Here is a 26,078-nt window from a genome sequence, read left to right as displayed (position 1 = left end):
CTTTCCTCGTGCTAACATCTCATCCTTTGATGACTTTGACTAGATGTTGACATGCATCAAACCTTTCCCACTCTCATTTCATAAGGTTGGATCTGTTATCCTACATAAACTACTACCCAATTTGTAACATTAACTACATGCCCAGACTAAAATGCAAGTAAATACACAAAAGTAGGTGCGTTTGGGAAGGAGGGGGGTGTTGCTTTTTCACGGCATCTTCCAGATACAACTATGACTCTACCTGAGTGGAGCACTACAATAATACAAGCAAGTAAAATGTTTGCCATGTGCCTATCTGATACCGGGAATGACACTTTCCGGATATAGCAAGTTCAACTTAGTTGCATTCCACTTTCTCGAGTCAGTAGAGACAGGGGGCGGGGGGGGGGGGCTCAAATTGGTTCAGGATACTAACTATTCTCAAATTTAATTTCAAGATCAACTAAACAATGTATGTATGAAGACGCAGACATGATCTGCCTTTTTGCCGTACAACGCAAAGCGTCCTCACTTTTTTGAAGGCCTCACTGCTTTAACACTGTGTCAACATTCTTCCTATTGATATGCTCTGAATTCATCTCCGAAACGTCATTGACTTGTGACAAACACAAACATGTCTGGTCAAAGCACGATTTATGATTCCATGTTTTCTTTTAACTGAACATTCAACAGTTGAAAGATTTGTGTAAAAGTAAGTAAGCCTGACGTTTCGATCCTAGCAGGATCTTCTTCAGAGGCTAAATGACAAGTACAGTAACAGAAGGGACAAAAACACGCACAGAAAACAGACAGGTTAATGAGCACGGTGAACACAATGAGATAGATAAAAGGGGATTATAAGTAGACAATAGATGGTTAGAAGAAAGCAACAGGGAAATAGGAGAGGTAGGAGATAAACTGGAGAGGGACAAAGACAGAAAGGTGTGGAAAAAAGGAGGGGAAGAGAGATGTGGGAGGAAGAGTGAAAGAAGGAGTGGGGGACAGAAGATAAGCCTCCTCAAAGATTTAACAGAAAGACTGTTGTTAAACATTAGAAACCTTCTCTATCAAGTTGGGACCCAGTACCGATGTCGAGTTTGTTCATTAACTAATCCAATGTTTTACATTGACGTTGCAGCTACAACCTTATCTGACTAGAAATTAAACTATTTATCGGTGTTTCCTCTCTGTGAAAATAAGAACATTGATATAAGTACTCTTTGTGTGGTGAATTATATTTCAAAGTCCAATAATACAAGATGTACCCTGAGGTAACTGGCATACTGGGACCTTTATACTTTATGTTATACAAGTCTAGAAAGCACAGCTACGTAAAAAGGTATATTAAAATATTACATGATTTGCATCGTTTGTTCAAGATCAGTAACTGTCATGGTGTTTTCGTGTTTCAACAACATTATATTAAACGGTTGATAATACCATATGTTGTCAAAGTACATACAATATCCCTTGTTAGATATAGAAATATTTTATCCATTCACTGGATAGAATTTGCGTAGGCATGTGATAGCAGAAACATTGAAATTGTTTTTTTTAAACCCATAAAAATGACAAGGTTATCTTGAAATTACTTGCAGGTTGCTTTCTAGTGTGTATCGAAGGAAACTGGGCGTGATCACGGGTTATAAGTATACAGGAAATACAGTGTCTGCTGACAAAGCATACGTGTATATAGGGATCTCCGTGAACAAAGCGCTGCGTAGCTCAGTTTGTAGAGCCCTGGATATGTCATCCAAAGGTCACAGCCTCATATCTCGTTCCAGTCATAAATTTCGTTGTTCTTTGCCTAGAGTAATGAACAAGTTAAATTTATTCACGACAGGTATAGGTGCGTAGTACGAATATTTAATGGCACCATGAAAGAAGCCGTAGAAACTCTCCCCTCCTCACCCTCCCTCGCATGTATAACAGTCATGGACGTTGCTTGATGGTTAAATCGGTTCATTTGATTTAACAAATGTTGGCAAACAAGCCAATTATCATTTTCAAACTGCATATTATTCGGTTGCGTATAGTCCTAGAAGTAGGTTGGTGAACATACGCTCATATAATATAAGATTATGAAATAAACGTGCTAAAATACTGCAAGTCTGCTTATATTGGTTATTTAAATGTTTGAATGTACCAGAAAAATGCTATTGAAAATGAAATAAACAAAGCACTGATCATTCAGTTGTAGCCAGATCATCCCTGTAAATATACACCCTGAAATATCCCTGTACAAACATAAATGAGATAACATCGGAAGAGAAAGTGAAACATTTGAGTGTTACAATACGACTTAGTGTGTAAGTGACAACAGTATAAGTACGTTTAACTGTAGTCTTTTTTTTTTTTTTTTTAATTTTTTTTTTTATTTAATTTTTATTTTTTTAATTTTTTTTTAATTTAATTTAATTTTGTTTTATTTTATTTTTTTTATCTTTTGCTGTAAAGCGCTTTAGAGCAATTTTTTTTAATTGAATAAGGCGCTATATAAATCTCGTGTAATAATAATAATAGTCTCAATTTGCGATGAATCAATCACCAACTTCCTCATTCGCTCTGAAATAATTCTGACATTGACCTTTACTGATGCATATCAACATATTCGAACATGTTATCATAGCTTTACGAATCTTTCAAGTTATGAAGGATATCAATGTAACACACTATTGACCTCCTTAACACAAACTATGCCTTCTGAAATATAACTATCACGCAGCGGGGGGGGGGGGAGCTTTCTAAAGGTGCTTATGTCCATTCATCAATTGCTAAGCATTTTGCTGACAATTACTTGCAATTCCAAAAGTTGTTTCGATGAGCTGATGGTTGGATTTGTCATATGTGTACACCATACGTGAAACTGTAGGAAATTGATTTGATGCATTTAGTTACTTAATGAAGGGTTAACGATTTGTTAAGTTTTGTCCCCACTTGGTTGATTCAAACCTTGTCAAGGATTGGGCTCCAGAATTACCTAAGGGTAATGACTTTAGTGCATATATATCGACTGATGCATCCCAAATTTGAAGTAGACATTTGCGAGGTATAATGTCCCTTTATTCAACAAACAAACGAATATCAATTCTCAATTCTGAAAAAGAAATCTAGAAATAGCTACAGCGTTCTAAATCCCTTCTTACTTCAATGATATTTCTGACCAAAGTGTGTTTATTATGATCATAGCGTGGTAGATCGTAGTGTTGTCTAATGCTTTGTTCAATATCAGATTTTATATATATATGAATATATATTTATATATATATATTTATTTATTCATATATTTATTTGTAATAACTTCCAACTATTAATGTAAATCCCTATATATTGCAGTCTATAGTCGTACTGAAATCGTATTATCTTTGTATCTGTGACAAAATCTAGGGAGATAGTTTTCAAGCAGCTATTGCTGAAGTACTTGCAATTCGTATGTGGCTTTGTAGTGTGGCAGAAAGTACACTACGACCTAAACAGATTTATTAGCCTTTGTTTGTACAAATTGCTACCAAAGGGAATGATTTTTAGCGGAACATTTTTCTATCAAATACAAAGCAGACCCCTTGTTTAACTTAATTCTTTTGTGATACACTATGTGTAGTTTGTAGGTACGGTAAAGCTGTAGTTCGCTATGTTGCTGTAATGTAGGCCTAACGTTGTTTAATTTATGTATCCAACATGTATGGGTAGATGGTATTGTTGTAAGTTGGCTGTTTCTGCATATTGAAATTATATCGCTAACCGAATCAACAGAACATCATATTCACACATATTTATAGAAGAAATAAACGATTGCAAAACATTATATCCAAATTAAAACAAGAAGAAGGAAAACATTATTAATCCAAAAGCTTAATGAAGGCGGATGCTTGTGTTATCTCTGTGGCTTAAATATACCGTTGAAAAAACACAAAGAAAACATTGGAACACCTCTCAATGTGGAGTTTGACTTGACTTACATCTTTACTTTGGTAACGTAAGAGGCAAGGTGTGGTCCAGCCAGTGGCGGAGATTTCTTGTCAGAAGTGGGGGGGGGGGGGGGGTTGCAGGCCATTGATTAAATAAAAAGTCATAACTGCTGGCTCACTATCTAAGTGGAGCGCCACCATAAGTTGGCGAGAAGTGCACAAGAATTTTGTGGCAAATATTGCCTCCCAGATTGCAGTAAATGGCACTGCCCAGGCCTTGAAAAGCTGCATTTAACCAGGGGCGTATGCAGGATTTTCTAACCCGGGGGGCGCGTATTACTTTCTAAGCGGAGCGCCACCATTGGTTGGCGCGCAGCGTACAAGCAAATTTCTGGTTTTGGTACCCCCAGATCACCGGAAATGGCACTTCTCGGGTCTTGAAACTGACCAACCATATGTACATTTTTGCCTGAGAACCAAGTTTTTTCCAAATACTTTTTTCTCATCTATAACCTTTTTGAAGATTGTCACCAGTCACACATCATGTTCGACTTCATCACATATCCTGTGGATCATTGCTTTTGTAGGTAATTCTTCATCGCGGCCCACAGTATCCGTCAGCCCCACTTTTCAGAATTTGAAAATTCACAATTCTCGTGAATAAATTCACTTCAAAACATACCCATAATGTTGCACAAAATATCATCTATGGACAACCGATATAGAAAAACCTCCTTTAACAGACAGGTCAAAATTGCACGAGTATGATGAAGTATGATGAAGAATGTTGGTTAGGGAATTTTCGAAAATTCAGACGGCTACTAAAAATTTCGTTGAAGGAAATAAAAATATACCAGATATTTCCGAAACCGAACACTACACACATCGACAGTTTTGAGCATGGGCGCAGATCAGTCTTGGATAATGGTGGGGACTCGTGTCTGTTCTATGACACTATCTAAGCGGAGCGCGACCACGGGTTCGCGCGTAGCGTACGATTTTTGGGGGCAAATATACCTCCCAGATCGCCGGAAATAACACTTCCCAGACCTAATGATGCTCCTAAACCTCCTTAAGTTTTAGATCTCATGGCTTAGAAATTTAGTTTGGAGAAATACATGGGCGTCTGCAGAAAGAAAATCTGGGGACAAATAATCCAAGTAGACTTTTGTATATACGATGGGTCTGGGGTCCTCTCCCAGAAAACAAATATAGACTGCCGCAAATGCAATTTCCGTCCTATATTTAACAACTGTGGATAAAATACAATAAAATGAGAACTGCTGCATGTCATTTGCACAATGCTGGATCAAACTGCGCCAAAGTTCAATACAGGGGAACTTGAAATGCAGCTATTGGTCAGGACAAATTGGTGGGGACACGGTATATCATGTCCCCACTACTGAAAAAGTTGGTGGGGACGCGTCCCGCTGTCCTCACCAGGATCTGCGTCCATGGTTTGGAGGCTGTTTATCGTGGAACGCCATTTTCATGCTCACTGATATGATGTGATATCTGCTGTTTGCTTTACAAATTCGAATAATTTTGTCACTGTTCCTCTTTCTCTTCCCGTTTTCTTGCCGTATTTTCTACTCCATCCTTTTCTCCTTTTCTCTTTCTTTTTCCTTTCCTTCCTTCACCTCGTTGAAGTTGGCAAGTGTATACAGATCCAAAGCTATTCAACAGCAACAAAACGTTATTTTGTGTGTGTCTGTTGTGGGGTGAAGTTAGCGCTATGAGCTACAAGTTCCAATGCGCAAGGTGGGGGAAACTGGCTAGAAATAATGTGTGGGTCAATTCTAACTCGGTTTTCGGTCGTTAATTGTTGATGTAGCCTACCAGGTAAAAGGTTGAAATGACTTTAACAATTTCAAATTTAATAATTTGATTTATTATGCCATTTGGAGCACATAACATAGGCTATAACAGAACATTACTGGCAAAAACTAGGGGGGGGGGTTGATTGTGTGGGCCAACCCCCCTTCTTCAAAAAGTTTTTAACCCCCCCTGTTTCTCCGCCACTGGGTCCAGCAATAAATGAACGGAGGCAACTAAAAGGTCTGTATAGAATAGCAAGCATAGTTAAGAAACACATCAGGAATCAAATTAAACAGTCGTCCGTTGTCCAAAGACAACCAAAAATCACGTCGGACTACCTTAAACATTGCTTAGGTTGTTCGACAGACGACTAGCATTTGCCGTAAAAGTTCAACACTTAGAACAAACTCTAAGAATCCCTATTCTGTAAATCAAAATCTGCCCCCCCCCCCAAAAAAAAATGATAGTGATAGTGTTGGTATCGCCCCAATTCATAATAGTAACAACGTAAAAACTAAAGCACATTTTGGTACGTGCCGTAATGAGGGGGAAGTCCTACACTTTAGCTATATGCCCACCCATTCGCATCGCTAACCTGTAGTTAGCACGTTTTGTTATGTTATAAGTAAAACATAATGTGGATTCTTATAAATACACATGCAATAATGGTTACGTAAAGTATGGTATAAGTTGTACACAACATAATGTGGCGGCTGCACGCACGTATGATGAGCTAGCTGGTGTACAAAGTGTACCGTATGCTGTGCAGTACTATACTAAAATGTGCATGTGAGCATACCCGCATATTCTTCTATGTTGCTGCAATGTATGTGCTGTATAAACTGAGCTTACCATCCGTTTCCAGGAATGATCGGAAACGATTACAGAAAACATTTTTCACTTCCAGAGAATTCCCGCGCCCCAACGTGATTAATCATGGACAGTGTCATACATCATAAAATGTCTATAACTCTACACACATTATTGTAACTAGTATTTTTAAAGTTAAAACGTTAAATAATGTTCCTACAGTTTTCCATGAAATCATGCACTTTAAAATACCTCTAAAGGAACGCAAAATACTTGTGCAACGGATGCCTATAGTGATATGTTTATAATGTGCACAAATAAATGAATTGATGAAAGCTGTAACTAAATTGTATAGAACAACACAATTATTGTCAAATTCTGAGGCGGAAAGTTTGCTGTAGACTAGTTACCATATTTACAAGTAGTTGTATTATTTTAAACAACACCCTATGTATTCGTAGAGTTTTATATATTCAAGAATGCCGGTAAGGGCCATCAGACAATCGAGGCAGGAAATTTGGAAACCACCAATGACTATTTTTAGCATCATCTCTGTAATGGAAATGTGGTTAACTCTGTATTTGCAATTGATTGTTATGATTTGTTTGCCAAAAAATTCAATCATCTGTACAAAGGATTGGAATTTTGGTTCCTTTTGGAAGAAGTTGTGGTTTTTGAAAAGAAAGAAGTATCTTCTTGTTTTTCATAGGCCTAGCTGCGAGTGAGTGCACTTGGGGTTTGTTTCCTTCGAAATGTTTGCCGGACGGAAGCAATTGGAAGATATTTAGTCCCTTGCTAAAATATTGGTTTCCATATGCAAAATCCTGCGTTCTTAACAATGCTGTACACTACAGTATTGTCCAAAAATTCGCAAAGTCAATTTCCGTAAGACTAGTCACTAAGAGTACTAGACTGAAGCCTCGTGCAGATATACTAGGACTGCGCAGCAGTAGCTAACCTGTAAAGTAGTTTAGGGAAAATAATAACTTATTCATCATCAGTGCATTTGAAAACGCAGTACATACATCACGATTATGCGATCCAACTGACGCATATAAAGCCGTTATTTGAGTGAAGGGGTTAGTTTCATGTTTCTACAGATACTATGTTTTATGCACATATCGATCCTCTGCTAAGCTCAGTACAATCTTTACACATTAATTTACAACAAGCTACTCAATTAAGCAACTTCATATCCTAACGTTAGGTTGATAGCTATGTATTGCACTGAAAGGTTAGGCTACAGTATGCACCGTCTAAAGATATATAAATCATACGATGTTGAAAGTTAAACGCTAGGTTTTTTTCATATCCTAGCGTTAATTGTAATGCCTTATTTAACGACAATGTCTCTTGCAAGGTTAACGTATAGTCTCTATATCGAGCTTATTTGTTTCACATGCAATTGGTATTTGAACAATGACGTTATCTATGCCCGCAGTAAAGATATAACGGAATACGTATTAGCATATTAGTAACAGAGTGTGTATACTACCGTTAGTAATGTGAGCTGAGGATAATACTAGGGAAGCCCGTGGTTAAATACTAGCATAATGTCCGTTATACATAATGTATATACTAATTATGTAACTGGGTGATTTTCTAATCTTTTTCTCCAATGGTCAGTATATATATTATAATGCTGCGAAGACCCTTAAACTAGCCCACAGACAACTTCTATTACGAGCTTTTTTTCTGTATTCTATACCTAAATTTGACTATAGACGCTCTGTTAACAGTACCGGTTAATATTAAGCCTGCTGAATTGTCACTTATCAATGTACTCGCTTAGTATAGTAGATTATATTGTGACAGCTTTTATAGTTCAGAACTCACCTTGCTTTACGTCAACCTGCCTATCTTTTATTTTGCTATCGACCAATATAAGTCCGACTATGCTACTTAACGCGACTATTACATGTGTAAGACATTGAGAAACAACTAACTAGTGAGCCTTTGAAGCTAAGTGTGTTGCTGTCAGTAGTATTGGTATTGTTATTTTTCTATCGATAAGATAACACTAAACTCGCATAAGAACGAAAAAGGGACCCTTAATGATTCTACTGCAGAAGCATGCTGCCGTGAGTTCTGATATATTCAGATGATATCATACACTCATTAACAATATGTGGTAAAAAGAAATAGGTAGAAACATATATGAAGAGACATATAATGCTTGAGTTCTTGAGAGAGACGGAGAGAGAGAGCTTGTTTGATCAATCTCTAACGTTTCTCCGTTCAAGGTAACACAATAAGCGTTATACTCCTATCATACGTAACAGCCACGTGACCATATTAGCAATAGCATGTGAGTTTTGATACATAGCCAATAAGGGATTAAGTTTAAACCAGTCTAGTGCAGTTTGGAAAATGGAATCTTCAGCTAGATATGCTTGCATCTATTGTGTGGAATCAAGTGTAAACAAAGTGTGAAGCAATAGTGCAACCACGGATGGTCTCTTATTGTAGAAAGTCATTGGTGCAACTAACTGGCCTCTAAGGATGCTTTGTAATGGAGTGTAAACACAGCAAGTACACATACGATGTACACACAGCCAGTACACTTCAAATGAATATACAGACAGTACACACAATTATGTTACTAAACTTGTACACTTGTGTTAGAAGGAAATACTGCAATGGTGATCTGACGATGTTTTACTAAATCATGATAGAACGATATAGCCCATTCTTCATCTTCGATTTGGTTTTATGTTTAATAACGGCAACTAAGTATTGGATGTAATTTTCAATTGTTAGCTAGGGAAATGGAAAAGTTGTCTAGCCTATGCTACTGGGGATATCTTTATTAATAAAACATACTAGTTACAGTTAAGTTAAAAAGGAACCGATGATTTTCCCATGCTGCTCAAGTATATCGATGATGTTTGGTAAAGGGTATTAAAGGTTTCCTGTTGTTCAGTCAGGAACGATTTGAACAAGTTGGTTAGGCTAAGTCGACAGTAGGCTATATACATTAATTAATGTATAGCCTATTTCAATAAGCGTTCTATTTTGCGGTAGTCAAATAGTTTCTGCCGGAATCTGCCCGGAAAAAAGGTCGATTTCTTGAATAAAGTATATAAAGATAACAAGGGTTTGGAAGTTCATTTCCACTAAAGAGCAAAGTAACTCGGCGTTGCAAAATAAGGATCATTCGAATCTTACAACAGGAAATTATTCACTAGGATTTGTGAGATAACTTTTGCTCTCTTTAACTAATACTTTTACTTTGTTGACATTCCTCTTCTCTATTTTGGAAGTTCAATACCTAGAAAGAGTAAAACCGTACTCTATAGAATTCAGGTTTAACGTTGTGTCTGCTCCAATAGGCTTATCAATGATTGTCACTTGAGTACTCATTTCAATTGAACTTTTATTTATGCTTGTTTCACTTTCAGTTTACCATTTAATCATACTTATTAGACAATCATCAACGTATGACTGGCACGACAAATAACGACGTAAGCAACTTACAATTATTTAACAAGTAGACCAGTCGTAACCATTTCCAAAATTATCCTCACTTATTTACAAAATCTAAGAAATATATACTCTCCTAGTGATACTTTAAACTAGATGCTTTTAAGTTACTTAAGGGGTTGCTCTGTATTAAATCTATGAGTGAAGATATTCTCTTACTTCTCTATTGCATTACAAAAAGGGACTTTCTTCCGAATATACACATTAATTCTGACATAATTTAGTAATACTTAGAAACAAATCTTATTGTATAAACACTTTCACAGATGCAGGTCGGTTGTTGCACATATGACCTTCATATAATGATACTATTCGAGTCACTCCAATATTAATGTATGTCGTCCAGTTACAGAGTTGTGAACAATTGACAATTCACAATCATGGACGTTAAATATGAATCTGAGAGACTGACTTCGGTCAGCTTGCGGCTTTGATAAGCCAATGAGGCTAAAATACATACCTACATACAATACTATGATTGATACAGTTAACAAACCGAAAAATTAAATGACGTAGTACAGATACCTTCCATCGATTGACTGATATATATATATATATATATATATATATATATATATATATATAAATATGACCCTCATAGTAACAGTACAAAGCAAGTAGCGTTTTACAAACTACCTTAAAGTGTTGGTATGTTTGTGCAAACATGTATTGACCAAGATATTGTTTTTCACGTTACTAGAATAAAATAGGCCTCGCGTTATTTGTATGCTTTGCTGGTTTCTCGGATTATCCCGGAAGGTAGCTATGAATGGTAAATATTTCAATCCCTGTTTTTTTTTTACCGAATCAGATTTTACGATAATTTGAAACTTCAAACGAGGAAGTCAAGACTCGTCGATATATAAACACCATTCACTGATTAAACTATCGACATAGAATCACTCCGGGATTTCTGAGTAATCACAGTCTTGATATTTCTGAAAGAAAACATATATATAACAATTTAAGTTAAATTCGATTTTTTATTATTTTTAAATCTACAAGATTTATTCAATTGAAATAAGTATGTTTTTTCAAAGGGATTCTAAGATTTATTGCTTATATATGGTTTACTAACCTCATGAAACTTTTCATATTCACATCGAATAGCTTTCAATATATCAATGCATGAAGGTCGCATGGTGTGGTTCTTTTGCCAGCAAGACACCATAACTCGAAACCTGATGAAAGTTGAGAAGTGAAAGCTAGTACACGATTGAACTTATACCTAACAATTTAATACAGCAAACGTAATGATGATTGTTATTTGTTACAAACTTCACAAAATGAGCAATTTATTATATATATATATATATATATAAATATATATATATATATAAATATATATATATATATATATATATATATAAATTAAAATCGTAATGAGTTGGAAAATCAAGAACAGTGAAAAAATTTCCAGCCTCCACCGGGATTCGAACTCGGGCCTCCCGCTCTGTACGCGGACACCCTAACCACTAGGCTAGGGACGCTTATTGTATTTCCAGAGGTTCGAAACCGGTAAAGAAGCTTGTAATTCCACTATAGGCGTTTGTCACCTGTATCGAGCAATACTAGTTCTGTTTTTGGTGACATATTTTGCCTTACTCTTGAGGTCAAACAAGATAAATCATTTGTGATTCCTAAAGCCGGATCTAGTATACAGTACCTATATGGTAACTTGCAGCACGTTGTTAATTGAGTTTCAGACATACTTTCACATGCGTGGAAATCGAGTAACATCATGCAATAAGACACCGTATAGGTACATTATTATGTATTTGTTCTACTTCTATGTTTTGAGCACTTTTTCATCAGGAAGTGAACAAATACATCTTTGTTGTACAAACGTACTTCACTGCGTTCAGTATGCTGAGTTATAGGAAATAAATATGTCATGTACATGTCTTTTCTAGTCTTCTTAGTTTCACAAAAAAAACATTTAAGTGGAGTCACAGAACTACTTTAAGATATTAAGGGAATTACAGTTAAGAACCAACAAATTGTAACTCTAGTAACAAGTCGTGAACTTAGAACTATAGTTATTTGTCCCGTTATATTTATAAGGTATGTTTAACTATTCACAAGAAGGATATTTGTATTCCTTATCCATTTCGGTTATTTTCAGTTAACATTATTGTGTATATTGAATTCTGCATGCAAGTGACAATTTAACACTCTGTAAATGAAATTAGTAAAAAATATTCGTCTTCCTTACATATCTTTTGGACAAACGTACGGCCTCGATAACGTGAACTCGTCAAGAACCTTTGCTTTGATATCTTCTTGGGAGATACCAGCAAACGGTATTTTACCTTGCAAGAAAAACATATAAGAATAACAAATGAATGATGAATCAGTGTTCTCAGATGAAAATATATGAAAACAAATACGTTTCTCTCCCAAAATTTGAAATTTGACAGTCTTAAATTGGTTGGTCCTATAGTAATTCAGTGTATGAAATATTACCTATCGACAGAAGCTCCCACAAGAAAACGGAAAAGTTCCAAGAGTCACTCTTGAGAAAATACTTGTCAAGAAGAAATATCTCTGTTGCCATCCATGCCGTAGGAGGATTTGTCTGTATACACAATGGATCAATAATAATAATATTATGAAACTAAAATATTGGAAAATAGGGATGCTTTGCAAATCCCCAAAACGTGAAATTTCCTGCGTATACCGTAATACCTACTGAATTATTAATTTCATTTTCCTTTGTGTGAGCAAGCTCTAAATAGTAGACAAAATAAGAGATTATTTAAAGAAATGAATATATAGCTAAAGAGTGGTGATAAGTATGAATAACAAGTATTTTGAATTAACTTGCACTTTAATGTCATAGCCTTACCTTTTTCATCAAATGTTTGATTCTCTCCATACATAGGTTATTTGGATAAATATCGTATAATTTGCAGGAGCCTTGAGGCGTCATAAGTACCTTCCTCAAAGAGAGTGCTGGATGACAAAACTACGAGAGAAATGTAAATTTGGTTTTATGTTATGGAAGGAGTATTAAAAAATCAGAAAACGTCTTAGCCACGTAAAGATGAAATTGAAAGGATCATTGTATTATATTCTTATAACAATATTTAGATTGTCAAATATTGTCATATATGAGATAATTTTAAACGGAATTACAAAAGGACACATCATTACATTTGCAATTATGTTCTTCTTAATAAACAGGAATCATCTGAGGCTGCATTCGACATCCCACATTCTCATTAACTGGGCCTGGTATAACTCAAGCTTTGAATGAGACCGTAGTTTATACCCCTTGAATGAACTGCAATCAACGATTGGTTAACCCTATTCATTCATACAAAACATTGAATAAACATATATTTCATCTCAGAATGTTACCCTTGAATATAAACTTTAAAATAAAAATAACCAACTATGGTCTCGAAAGGTAACCACGTTGTAGGAGAAGAGTAAAAGGCGTATCTGTTAGAGGATACAGGACATTTGAACATTGCCTCTTTTGGGTAAAGGTTAGTTTTATAGTTCTTTTTCGACGCCTCCAATACCTTCTGATAAAATTACCGACGTTAGACTTTTTACTTCATTTCGTTGGAGTATTAACGCAAGTTAATCTGCTTCGTTTTAATCAGATTATGTATCTAGATGGACCGGGTTATAACAAACAGATGTGATCTTGTTATGCAACTTATATTCTTTTTTCGGTGTATTATTCATATGTTAATGTATCGCCAGCTGACGATCATGGATCAATCAGACTCGACCATGCCTAACACGAATGAATAAACAAACATTACACACTTTTGGCGTGTTAAAATACACGCTATAAAAAATGTCAATCACTGAAGTATAGTAAAGTACCTCTTGAGAAGCGAGAAAATGCATTGCTTGGGCAATGTTTACTGCGAAGATGAGTAATTCCTTCAAAACGGGTCGGTAAATATAAGATAGCTGTCTCTTGATAGTTTTATTAATACGAGATTTCTTCCGGAAATGATTCATCACATGGTCTTGAAGAGTTCCACATCTCATCGTCTCATAGAAGAAACCAAACGGAACTAGAGAAACAATTTCAATATTTTATTGTGAATGTTAAGTGTAGGCAAAGCATTAAAAATATTATTCATAATACACCTATGCACTGAGAAACATGGTTATGGACATTAAACCCAATTTAGTAATAAAATGGATATATAAGTAGATAATTACTTGTCTGTGTCGATATGTGTAAAAGTTTCACAAATCCCTCGCCCATTTGAAACGATGACAAGCTCTCGGAAAGGAGTTTGAGAGTCGTATAGTCGTCAATTGTTGCCTCGTCTGAAATAAATTAATAACGACACATTGTCAACAATTCGCCTTTGTAAAACTTAAGTATCCTTTAATTAAAAAAATGTATCGACAATAAATGTTTACATGTCCGGATTCGAAATCAAATTAGTCAAGTTGGGTTACACGAATCCACAAATTGAGCAATTTAAAAATAATGAATTGTCATTATTTCTTAAGAGATGCTTCATACCTGATAGCTTCTTTGCAAAACAATCCATTTTGATCGAGCCATCAATCGACATTTGAGCGTTCCAGTATTCAAAAGGTAGGCCAGGGAGCACTTTTTTGTTCAGGATTGGCTTTAGAATATGACGATTTGAATCTGGATGTAGACAAAAACAAACAGAGGCCAACATATCATCATTGCCAACTCGTACTACTAAAAAACCACTCGTGCAAGTAGTGAAACTTCCATTTACAGTTTAATTTACTATTTTATGAAATGCCAAATGTTAAGGGTTTTACAGCATTCAGCACAATAAACTTCTATTAAGAATCTTGTTAAAACAACGTAGCAACGGACGTCACCTGTTAAATTTGTCTGTACAATGTATTCCAAACTCATTGTTGTAGTAGTTTCATCGACCATTCCTACGTAACACACGTTATCTTCCATTTCAATGCTGGGTGTCAATCTGAATGTTGATAAAACATACAAATGGACATCAAGTAACTTGTCTTGTTGCATCAAAGACACATGGGTAGCTAGCTCACTACACTACATAGTGATATTGCGTAGTTAAAAGTAAAAACCATCGCTACAGGAATTACAAACATCACTTTGCTTGGACCCTAAATGAATTGAGCTCTTTGCTGCATACTTTATAGAAACACATATTTAAGGAACATTGTACAAGAATATATTCATCAGTTTACAGTTAGATTGAAGTTACCATGTTTCGTAATTTGTGTTAGACCTCACAAGAGTATTCAACAATGTTAATTCCAATGTAACACAATTGTTCAGACGCAAATTACCCGAACCCATGAAATATGAGGAAACAATTTGGAAAGTTATGATTCAAAAGATTCTAATATCGTGTGGGTAAAAAAGTCGATATTCACCTTGAAATAACATTGAAATTAATGAGTTATATCATATTTCTCTGGTTTTCTCTAATAATATATATATTTATATATTCAGAACCTAAATAAAGTTCAATATGGCTTACCCTTTGCTTGTTGTGGACTGGCCTCCTATAAGTGATATAAGTGGTTGTTGACACAACATTGATTAATCAATTGATATCATATGCAAACAAGATAAATGATAAAAACAGAAATTAACCTGTGCAAATCGATGTGGGAGGAAACGGTAATTCTAGCCAAACTTTGTGATGATGGGTTTAACGAGCTATTGGTAATGCAAATACTTGAAGCAGCAATCCCATTGGCAAAACACAATCCCCTCTTTATTCCTTTAAAATGAATGAAACTCTTGACCACATGCAAAACTTGTCCAAGTATTAGTCCTAGGTCCGAATCGGATGTCTTTTATAATGCTTCCAAAAACTGTTGATAGTTTCATATACTAGTTTAATTATCAATTGTATTATCAAATACTAATATTATATTATAACAGAAGATTTTAAATTAAATTTCGCTGAGAACTGTAAATATTTATTTTTATGTTTTGTAAATAACGATATAATACTGACAGGAATATCTTAAACAGTTTCAAAGGGTCAAGAAAAACGTCAGTATGGTGGATTTCGAGCTGGAATTCTAGGTTTACAAGTTGTGTGATCTATTGATTGAACCATATCACCATTATGTGATATGGTAGTGATGACTTTATATACTCTGATTTGCTCTAGAGCAGGGGTTGATTAACTGGGGTGCATGAACCCCCAGGGGGTGCCGTTGGTCCATCCCAACGGGAGACGTTTCTGAAAGTCAAAACTATTGTACTCTTTGTTGAACTAAACTCTGATATATCATATAATTTAGTAAAGTACAAATGTCGTACCTATCGAAAAACTCTTTTCGCGTTCCATACGCATATGTTGCCATAATACTGTACCGTACCGTACATGTGATAAATACCTGAATTATGAAACAGACGTTTTCTTTTTGGCATTACAATATTACACTATGGACTTAATCTTCTACGAAGCACTGTTATGCGTATTATAGTATAAGAATGACTCAGATCGTGTCTCGAAAAGGGGGTTCGTGGGGGTGGGGGGGGGGGGAGTTAGGGAAACCCTGCTCTAAAGGGCGGGAAAGAATCCAGTAACCTGCGTACAATGTAACCGTGGATAACAACCGAGTTTCATTTCATATTCGATACAATCGCAGAAATCGGTTGAGTGGGTTTACGCTTTGGGTTTGGGTCAAACTTACGTTTTCGCAGGGAGTAAAGTAACGCGAACGTGAGACCACAGCCTACAGCTATAGAAAGTGTTACTCCAACGGTGATGGTATACATTGTTAATGTCAAATTGGGATGATTATCTATATATAGGAAATAGAAGAGTAAAATGGAATATTTTAAAAAACATCAGTGAATTAGATACTATATCATATGATACTTCTTGATTTAGAAGCGAATTCATCATAAACATTAGGGCACTTGGTGTTCTCAACATGTATTCAAATAATCCGAAATTGATATTAGATATATATCATTTTGATTTCTGCTTTCGTCATATCCATGGTTAGTGAAAAAATTGAACGAAAAGAACAACCCTATTTACCCATTGTTACAGTCACTGCATCTGTCACTAAGGTGAAAGAGAAACGATCGTTCTATAAAATTACTTGGTTTTCATTTATTGAATTTTCATTTATTGAATAGTCAGACTCAGGATATGTGCTTGCTTTAAGCACTTTCTTAGAAATTTATGTTATTTACCATTTCCACTAAAAACTGAGTGTCCTTTCCAGTACACGATGAACACATACTTATTAAAATGCACTGTGTATTGTTATTAAAAAGAATCTTAATTAGATTTTTATTAAAAATGAATTTACCATGTGGACCTTCCTGATTATTATCTTTGTCTGCAAAAAAGGACAAAAATGTCAAAAACAAATGAGTGTCGCTTCCAGTTTACGGTGAACACATACCTAATAAAATACATTGTGTATTATTATCAAAGGGAACTGAATTTGTTTTGTTATTGAAAATTATTTTACCATGTGGATCTCTCTGATTGTTATCGTTGTCTGCAGAGAAAGAAAAGTAACAGAAACGTTTCCCTTCCATTGCCACTAAAATTTGAATATAACTTTCAAAACAAATTGTATCATATTTATTAAGATATGTTGTTATGTTATCATTACGGATATCTCATTTTTTTTTAATTGAAGATAAATTTACCAGGCGGATCTCTCTCAACTTTGTCTGCAGAATAAAGAAAAAAACGAAGCGAGCTAAAAGTACACTTCAACTTACTGCCAACATACTTTTTGAAAATGGGCACATTTAGCTTTGTTTTTCTGTAAGAGGGTTAATTTTCTAATTCAGCTTGTACTTAAATAGGATAATGTCATAGTCACTTACATAAGCAATGTAATCTACTCACCGTCTATTTCACATATGAGTGTAAATTTGGCCAACACTTTCTTTTCCTGTTGACATCGAATAAAGGATTCATTCTCATCTTCACAAGGTTTCACCCTTAACGAAGCATTCGTCTCATGGCAGCTATTTACGCTTTCTCCACTACGTTCCCCCAAGTACACCCCTCTGTGAGCAATGTAAGTCTCAACATTGAACCATTCCACATTATTTTCTTGAAAAACCGGGCAAACAAGGCAGATATGATCACACGACGAGGCATTACAGACGGAGGTCGGAAAAGACTGACTGTAATCTAGTTCGTCACAAATGCAATTTTTTTGTTCTTGGTCGTCTGCAAAACGAAACGTATATGGCAATTACATTTTGGATAATGTTATACTATCATTTATTTTCTATCAGATTTTAATGCACCGAATTTACTTACCGCAGAAAATAAACGACAGGCTAAGAAGAGCAAATAATATTGACCTTGATCGTGTCATGACGTTCATTGTATTGCAATCACTATGTACACGACGGAAGCGTTTATAGGATACAATGCTCATATAACGATGTAAAAGTGAAATCAGCTTATTAACAGGGTAATATTATAACCGTAAAACACAACGGAAACGTGATCTTTCACTTACCATTTTAATTACTAACATCCCCAGCGTTTGATATACTGATTTATTTCTGTCTATGATTTTCTTGTCATTGTTCGACTGAAGTATTTCATTTATTTCGTTTGGCAAAACGATAACATCGAATATATTCAATTGAATGGTATTGGTATCGTTTTACGCTCATACTGAAATATGACGGATAACCTCATATGACTCAGGTCTGAGAACCATCCAAGGGTTTTCATTGTAAACATTGCGTGTAGTTTTGTTACCGAACGTAACATTTGTTTTAAATAATGAAATAGACAAATATGTTTATTTTATCAACCTTCATGAAAAAATATCTCATTTCATTCCTACGTCAAGAAGTAACGCCCAAGCACGGACGGAACACGAGACAACATACTTTCAATTTCTGTTTCCGATTGAGTTGGGCGAGTATTGTACCCGATACAAGATGACGTATGCTAACTAAGGCAACATACGTACACCATACATTATATGTATTCAGATGGTGGACTAGGCGTTGCTATAAGGCAGATATTTAACGCATTAATCAAGTGGACTCGGTGTGTTATTGGTAAGTAAAACATGGTGACAGTAAGATGACGACATGTCAGCACTTATTTTGAGACATCGCTTGTATATTAATTCACACACATATATACACACACACGTATATATATATATATATATATATATGTGTGTGTATATAATTCATATTTTATGTGTCATATTTTAATATCGAGAATATATCTACTAGTGTTAGGGCTAAGATAAGGATGACAGTAATCAATCAATGAAAGGTTATACAATGTTTGTTACGTAATACAATAATTATTTACAATTAGTAAGCTAACAACACCTTAAATTTAAAACTTCCATTTAACATCGATAGTACAATTTTCCCATTTCATTTTTAACGAGGTTTAATATTGCTACCCCATTGCTTTATGGTTAGCATTTGACAAAGCATTTGACAAAGCAACGTGTACGGAAGAAAATAATTGAACTACCTTCGTATGTATTATTGGTTTTCCCTGACTTGTAGTATCAGTATAACTGTATTAGCATGAACCTCGTTCCGTTCCTTCTTCCACGCAATGAAACAATGACTGCTGGTTTAGGATGATGTTCAGGAGTGACAAAATTTGCGTCTCCTAGAGTGTTTTTTGTTATTGTCTTTACAATGCAAACTATTCAAGAGGTTTCACTGGTTAATTCAATCGTCCGTTGTTTTGATGACGGTAACATTGAGTGATGGTAATAGTTTTGGTGATGACGTTGATAATGGTGATAACGAGAACGAATGCGATAGAGATGATGTTAAACACGAGGGCTATAAACACGTAGACGATTATAATGGTGATGATATTTCTTCCTTCTTTATTCAGACAACTATCACTGTGATCAGATTGAATTTCAAAATGGGGATCGCTTCATCAATTTTCCCACTTGTTTTAGCCTGGATTCAAGGTAACTTTTTTTTTGGCATTTACATAATATACTAAACAAATCGTTTCAGAGTGACTATCAAAACAGATTCACGAATTTAGTATTATCACGACCTATGTGCTGGTATGGTCTTTCACAACAATTTCATATTGACCTATCAAACAAATCTTATCTGCGTACTGTTAACCCGAACCTGGTCATACCTCAGTTAGGTGTAGATATGGAAGACGGACATCGGAGATGGTTTTTAACGACCTTGTAATATTTGGACGATATTTCTGAGCAAGTGTTATGTAAACAAGTTTTACTGATTATTTTATGTCACCTTATTACTGGACATAAAATATATCCTACGACCAGTACTGTGTTATCCATATCACCACGTGATGTTTTGGGGACTCGAATGTCGCAAAGCAATGCTCTCACAGTCGTTCAGTTCACGTCATGTTATATAGCCTATGGTTCCACATCTTATCGGTATAATTCGTGCAATATTTTAAAGATATTTTATCAGATTTTTTAGTAGCAATACGCAAAATATCACATGTTTGTATTCCTTGCCGAACGCCAAAGAAATCTATGCGACGGTGATGGCGCGTGTGTGCTTGTGTGTGGCAATTTCATGCAAACTCTATATCTCAATAATTGAAACTTAGATTGAACTCATAAGTAAAATGTGGGTAACCCAATTGACCAAAAATCCAAATGTTTTATATGTAGGTCAAATGTTATTTGAGGTCACCAGAGGTCAAACTGTTGAAACCTTGTAAACTGCTTGTAAACAAGATATATTAGGAAGGGTGACTCGGAGGAATTTCATGCTCAGCATGTATAGATGGCCCATATCGTGTAAAATATTCTGTTTATTTTAGACTCATGTCAAAGATCATTTGAGGTCATCAGAGTTCAAAATCAGAAAATCTGAAAATCTTGTTAAAGTAATGAATCATAAAATGAAAATTTGTTGAGGTACAAACTTACCATGTGGATTGCCCTTGGTAAGATAAATGTTGCTGTGGAATTTGAAAGTAAGTAGGTTTTTGGAAACCTATTCTAATGTACCTATAAGATGGACCATACTGTTATCAAGTACATAGTTAACACTATCATCATGATGCACAAGTCTATATCATTTCATCGGCCGCAGTAGGCATCAATAAAAACAAAACAAGTAATGTAGGACCAAAACCTAAAAAGGATTAAAATCTAAGCTGACAAGCTGACAGAGCATATATCTTCCACTTGCACTTGGTGTTGAGAGAAAATCATTGCAAAAAAGTCATGGCAGCGATAACAGCAAATTTTTCTCAAATTCCTGCAATAGTGGTATATTTTGCAAATAATGATCGATAACATGCAGAACAAATACCTCAAGTAATAATTTAGGAGATGTTTGGCCACCTTAAGTGTTTGGTATTCTGACATGAACACTTTCTCTTCACATGTTTGTGTTAACGAACCTAATAGGAGTGTTAGCTCAGTAGTTAATGCCGGTGCCTTCCAATTACAAGTTCTCCAGTTCGAGTCACTCCAAGATTAATGTAAGTCGTCCAGTTACAGAGTTGTTGACAATTGACAATTCATAATCATGGACGTTAAATATCTAAGAGACTGACTTCGGTCAACTTGCGGCTTTTTTGATAAGCCAATGAGGCTTCTTCGCGAGTTCCTGCTTGCATGGGGACCTAAAATACATACATACATAAATACATACATATTATGCTACCGTTGTTAGTGTATGACATAGTGAAGCCTTACCAACTCGACAGTTCCATGGTTTGTCGTCAAAAATGTTTTACATAAATGACAGTTAATCGTGCATTTCGAGCTGGATTATCTGCTTGTAAGGATAGCCTTGCTAATATCGAGGTTTGACTAGCCCACGAGTCACTCGCCAAACTGTCGAGCGAAGTGCATTTCCTATTTGCCAACGCTTAAATTCGCCAACGCTAATGGCGAGTTGGCGACCGTATTTGTAGAGGCCTGGTACGAGCTTGATTCCACGTTGCTGAGTTCCTCTAGCTCCCTCTGACCAGTGCACTTGTCATACGAACGAAGGTTTTGATATGTCCGGTGCGGTCCTACTAAAACCCGCCTGTAGCAAACGCCGTCGGTGGAACATAATTGTCTTATTGTTTTTGCTGAAGGTCAAAGCTCATTTTGGGGTAATACAGCCGGAACAGTTAATACCCTACAAACATGATATATCCAAAACTCTCACTTTGAAACCAAAGCACTTACAACATATCTACAATGGGCAAAGTATCACTAAGTCTGTTGATTTTCTTGTGTTACGTTCGAGTCTCCCTTTAAACCGGATCATTGGCGGCAGAGTGCTCTTGTAACAGTTATTTTCATTTTAATGTGCACATATCAAAGAAGAACATTATGGCGGCGGTCTCAAGGGCTCAGTACGTTCATAGTCACGAACGGTACCATCTTTTTAAACGACTTAATGAATTTGATATTGCATACTGAAATGCAAGGTTTATGCTAACACACCGATCATCAAGGACATGGTAGTTGCGATCGATATATCTTAACCGCAACTTCTAGTTCATTGTGGTATTCGAATTCCGGGTTAACCAATTATGTTTGTAGTCCTTCAAATCGGGAGCATAAAATATTAAGACACAGCACAATCAATGCACATTGTTTTAATGATGTATGGGTGGTACGTACCTCAATTGTCATTCAACTAATTGTGTAGATGATGCACTACGATTAAGTGTAGATGACTTGACATAACTACAGCTGCACATACACATATTAAAAGCATTTAAATAGTATGATGCGTTTAGTACCCACTCTACAGAGGATAACGAAGATTCTCACACCAGCTTTAGGTCGTTTTTGTGTGAATGTATTGTTCCGTTCAATATTTGTGAGATACAGTGCTTTAACATAAATATCTGAACATTTTCACCTTCACAGGGGGTGTCTTTATCCTCGACGGTTTGATATATCATCTTAGTTTAGTTTAGTAGTTTAGTAGAAAAAGGGATCAGGAGGGACACTTAAGTCCCCATCAAGGACCCTATAGAGAGAGAATAAAAACTGAAGACACAAACACTCAGACCCGATTACAATGCTTAAAGTGCTTGTCCAAAGCATTCTTAAACCCATTGACACTATTTGCAAGTACAACTTTCTCAGGGAAACCATTTCACTCATTCACAACCCTATTAGAAAAAAAGTTATGCCGAATATTAATCCTACTATGTGACTTTTGGAGTTTAAGACAATGACCTCTGGTACAACTACTATTAGCAAACATGAAAAAGTCGGTAAAGGATAAATTATCGACACCAAACACAATCTTGAAAACCTGGATCAAGTCCCCGCGTAACCTCCTAAGCTCCAGTGTGGTGAGATTCGACAGTTGTAACCGCCTATAATAAGGAACACTCTTTAAGGAACTAATCATCCTAGTAGCCCTCTTCTGGACCTTTTCAAGTACTTCCTTATATGGGTTCCAAGCCTGCACAGCATACTCCAGATGAAGCCTAACCAACTGATTATAAAGCCTAACTACGATGTCCTCTTTCAAAAAACTGAAGTTCCTCTTGATCATACCTAAAACCCTATTACCTCTTTTAGCAGCTTCAAGACAATGTTTAGAAGGTTGCAGAGATGAGTCAATGTAGATACCTAGGTCTCTTTCAACAGAGACCTCCTGTACCTCTACACCATTACCTTGCATTTATCAATATTAAAAAGCATTTGCCACCCCTGAGACCAGGAAAAAAACCTTATCCAAATCCGTTTGAAACTTCTCAGAATCGCTTTTGGAAGAGACCTCAGAATACAATTTGGTGTCATCAGCAAACTTCTTAGCAATACACAAAATATCTCCGTCGATGTCATTTATATAGGCAACAAACAACAAGGGACCCAATACAGACCCTTGTGGAACCCCAGTAGTAACGTCCTGCCAAGAAGAAGCACAGCCTTTAATTACCACCCTCTGTTTCCTATTACCAGGCCAATTCTCGATCCAAGACAGTAAATTCCCATTGACACCCATGCTCTTCAGCCTAAGTAAAAGACAATGGTGGGGAACTTTATCAAAAGCCTTCTGGAAATCCAGGAACGCAACATCTACAGACTTCCGCCTATTTAGTAAGCTTGTTACATCTTCCATAAACTCAAGGATATTAGTGAGACAACACCTTTTTTGGCAAAGACCATGCTGAGACTCTCTGATCAAAGACTGACTGCTGAAGTGACAGACTTTTTAACAATAGACTCCATGACCTTAAAAACAACACTAGTGAGACTAACGGGCCTATAGTTAAAGGGCTAAGACTTATCACCCTTCTTGGAAATTGGGGTAATATTAGCACACACCTCCAGTCCTTAGGAACATAACCTTCATTCATAAATTTACTAAAACCCAATGAGAGTGGAACACAGAAATGGTGTGCAAAAGTCTTCAACAAATACGGATGGATTGCATCCGGTCCAGAAGCTTTAGAAACATTTAGACAAAGCAGCTCCTTTAAGACAATCTCATCCGAAAATAAGACCGTATCCAGTTTAGGCCTATCACTTTCCCCCTGAAAATGTGGAATACCACTCATATCTTCCCTTGTAAAAACCGACACAAAATAGTTGTTCAAAAGATCTGCAACATCCTGACTATCAGTAACTATATTATCAGCCTTTGGTGCCCTAAGAGAAACAATTGCATCTTTAACTTGCTGCTTTGACCTGACATAAGAAAAGAAGGCCTTTGGATTATCCTTAATTTTTAGGGCAATGCTATTTTCGAAACTCAATTTTGCATCAGAGACTAAGCATTCTACCTTCAGCTGATGAGTTTTAAACTTGGCCAAACGAGATTCAGATTTAGTCCTCCTAAACAACTTCCACATTCTACGTTTTTGCCTAATTGCACATCTAACTTTCTTATTCATCTCGTGAGGCATACTGCTTTTACGACGACGATTCTTCCACGGAACATGATTTTCCATAATGACCTTTAATTTATCAGCTAAAAAAATCCAAGACTGAGAAGCACTCATATCTCTAAACAAATTAATCCAATCTGTTCCCTTTAGTAAAGTTTCAATTGCCTCTGTATCTGATCTCGCAAAAAAGGGGCTTTTTCCTTGCTAACAAAATTTACGACTTTGACAACAACATCGAAAGCTAGTATATCATAATTAATAGTTACTAGTTTTCCTAGACCCGTCGAATCAGCAACATTGCTTGGATCAGAACTCAAAACAAGATCCAGGATGCTATCCCCCCTAGTAGGGAAAGTAACATGTTGATGTACAAAGCAATCTTTCACAACATCTAGAAAGTAACTACCCTTCCTACTACGTGAACCATCTATCCAATTAATGTCAGGAAAATTAAAGTCGCTTATAATAACAACATCACCTTTAGCAGCCTTTCTAATTGTATCAAACAGCAAGACATCATTATCATCGCTGCTGTTAGGAGAACGGTAAGCAACACCAACAGTGATAACACCACTGGACCTCTTGGAGTTGTCTGTGGACAACTGGCACCAGACATAATTTACAAAAGACCCTTACATCTGAGATTTCTCTACACTTACAATGTCATCCCTAACATACAGTTAAACTCCCCCACCAATCCCATTATGATTGTCTCTTCTGTCCTGACGATACACAACATACCCCGGGTGAGAAACCTCAGCACTATCAATGTCCTCCCTTGACCAAGACTCGGTGATACAAAACACATCAGGTTTCAGATCCTTAAGAAGCACAGTAAATTCAGCAAAATTTGTACGAATACTTCTAGCATTGGTAATGACAATCTTCAGCTTATCCCTCAAACTATGTACCTTAGCATGCCTCTTAAAGTTAGAACTATGACTACCACTTTCCTTGCTTTCAAAAGGTATATAATCGCCTCCACTAGGAACATAATCCTTATCCGAATGTATTCCTACCCCATCGCCTCAATTTAGTTTAAACAAAGCTGTTCAACAGAGTAATTCACCATTCTACCAAAACAACGAGGCCCCAGTATTAGCTAAGTGCAACCCATGCTTGGCGAACAAATCCCGTCTACCCTGGAAAGATGACCACATGTCAACAAATGTGAAGCCGAAATCAGTACACAGATTATGCAATGAACCATTCAAAGTTACAATCTTATCTGACTGAACCTTGTTATCGAATCTTGGCAATAAAC

The 26,078-nt window shown here is 36.1% G+C and overlaps 3 protein-coding genes across 13 annotated transcripts in view; 1 reads left to right on the top strand and 2 right to left on the bottom strand.

The window, feature by feature from the left end:
* LOC139977672 (ubiquitin conjugation factor E4 A-like) overlaps positions 1-26,078 on the bottom strand; it is a 167,412-nt gene that overhangs the window by 45,270 nt on the left and 96,064 nt on the right. The gene's annotated exons all lie outside the window — the stretch shown is intronic.
* LOC139977676 (uncharacterized) overlaps positions 1-26,078 on the top strand; it is a 75,967-nt gene that overhangs the window by 23,629 nt on the left and 26,260 nt on the right. Inside the window, exons 10-11 of one of the 5 annotated variants that reach the window (XR_011796633.1) lie at positions 14,492-14,577; positions 18,813-19,025. The exons of 1 other annotated variant lie outside the window; for it this stretch is intronic. The gene's annotated coding sequence lies outside the window, so the exon portion shown is untranslated. Of the gene's footprint in view, positions 1-14,491; positions 14,578-18,812; positions 19,026-26,078 lie in introns of those variants that run through there. 3 more of the 5 variants (XR_011796634.1, XR_011796632.1, XM_071987168.1) reach the window with 3 other exon arrangements.
* The window catches only part of LOC139977688 (uncharacterized), a 151,181-nt gene continuing 133,585 nt past the window's right edge, over positions 8,483-26,078 (bottom strand). Inside the window, exons 1-17 of one of the 7 annotated variants that reach the window (XM_071987190.1) lie at positions 18,266-18,571; positions 17,843-18,172; positions 17,638-17,661; positions 17,454-17,483; positions 17,289-17,318; positions 17,012-17,038; positions 16,659-16,769; positions 15,485-15,509; positions 14,841-14,947; positions 14,503-14,634; positions 14,190-14,300; positions 13,842-14,038; positions 12,847-12,966; positions 12,465-12,576; positions 12,214-12,310; positions 11,077-11,179; positions 8,483-10,936 (exon numbers count right to left, since the gene is read on the bottom strand). In XM_071987190.1, the coding sequence (XP_071843291.1) occupies positions 10,898-10,936; positions 11,077-11,179; positions 12,214-12,310; positions 12,465-12,576; positions 12,847-12,966; positions 13,842-14,038; positions 14,190-14,300; positions 14,503-14,634; positions 14,841-14,947; positions 15,485-15,509; positions 16,659-16,769; positions 17,012-17,038; positions 17,289-17,318; positions 17,454-17,483; positions 17,638-17,661; positions 17,843-18,172; positions 18,266-18,386 (1,716 nt within the window). In that variant the 5' untranslated portion in view covers positions 18,387-18,571 and the 3' untranslated portion in view covers positions 8,483-10,897. Of the gene's footprint in view, positions 10,937-11,076; positions 11,180-12,213; positions 12,311-12,464; positions 12,577-12,846; positions 12,967-13,841; positions 14,039-14,189; positions 14,301-14,502; positions 14,635-14,840; positions 14,948-15,484; positions 15,510-16,658; positions 16,770-17,011; positions 17,039-17,288; positions 17,319-17,453; positions 17,484-17,637; positions 17,662-17,842; positions 18,173-18,265; positions 18,572-26,078 lie in introns of those variants that run through there. The other 6 variants (XM_071987192.1, XM_071987193.1, XM_071987191.1 and 3 more) reach the window with 6 other exon arrangements.

This window comes from Apostichopus japonicus, chromosome 12 (genome assembly GCF_037975245.1).
Source record: "Apostichopus japonicus isolate 1M-3 chromosome 12, ASM3797524v1, whole genome shotgun sequence".
Lineage (NCBI taxonomy): Eukaryota > Metazoa > Echinodermata > Holothuroidea > Aspidochirotida > Stichopodidae > Apostichopus > Apostichopus japonicus.
The sequence above is the reverse complement of the archived record's forward strand: the minus strand, read 5'-3'. Positions and strand labels throughout refer to the sequence as shown.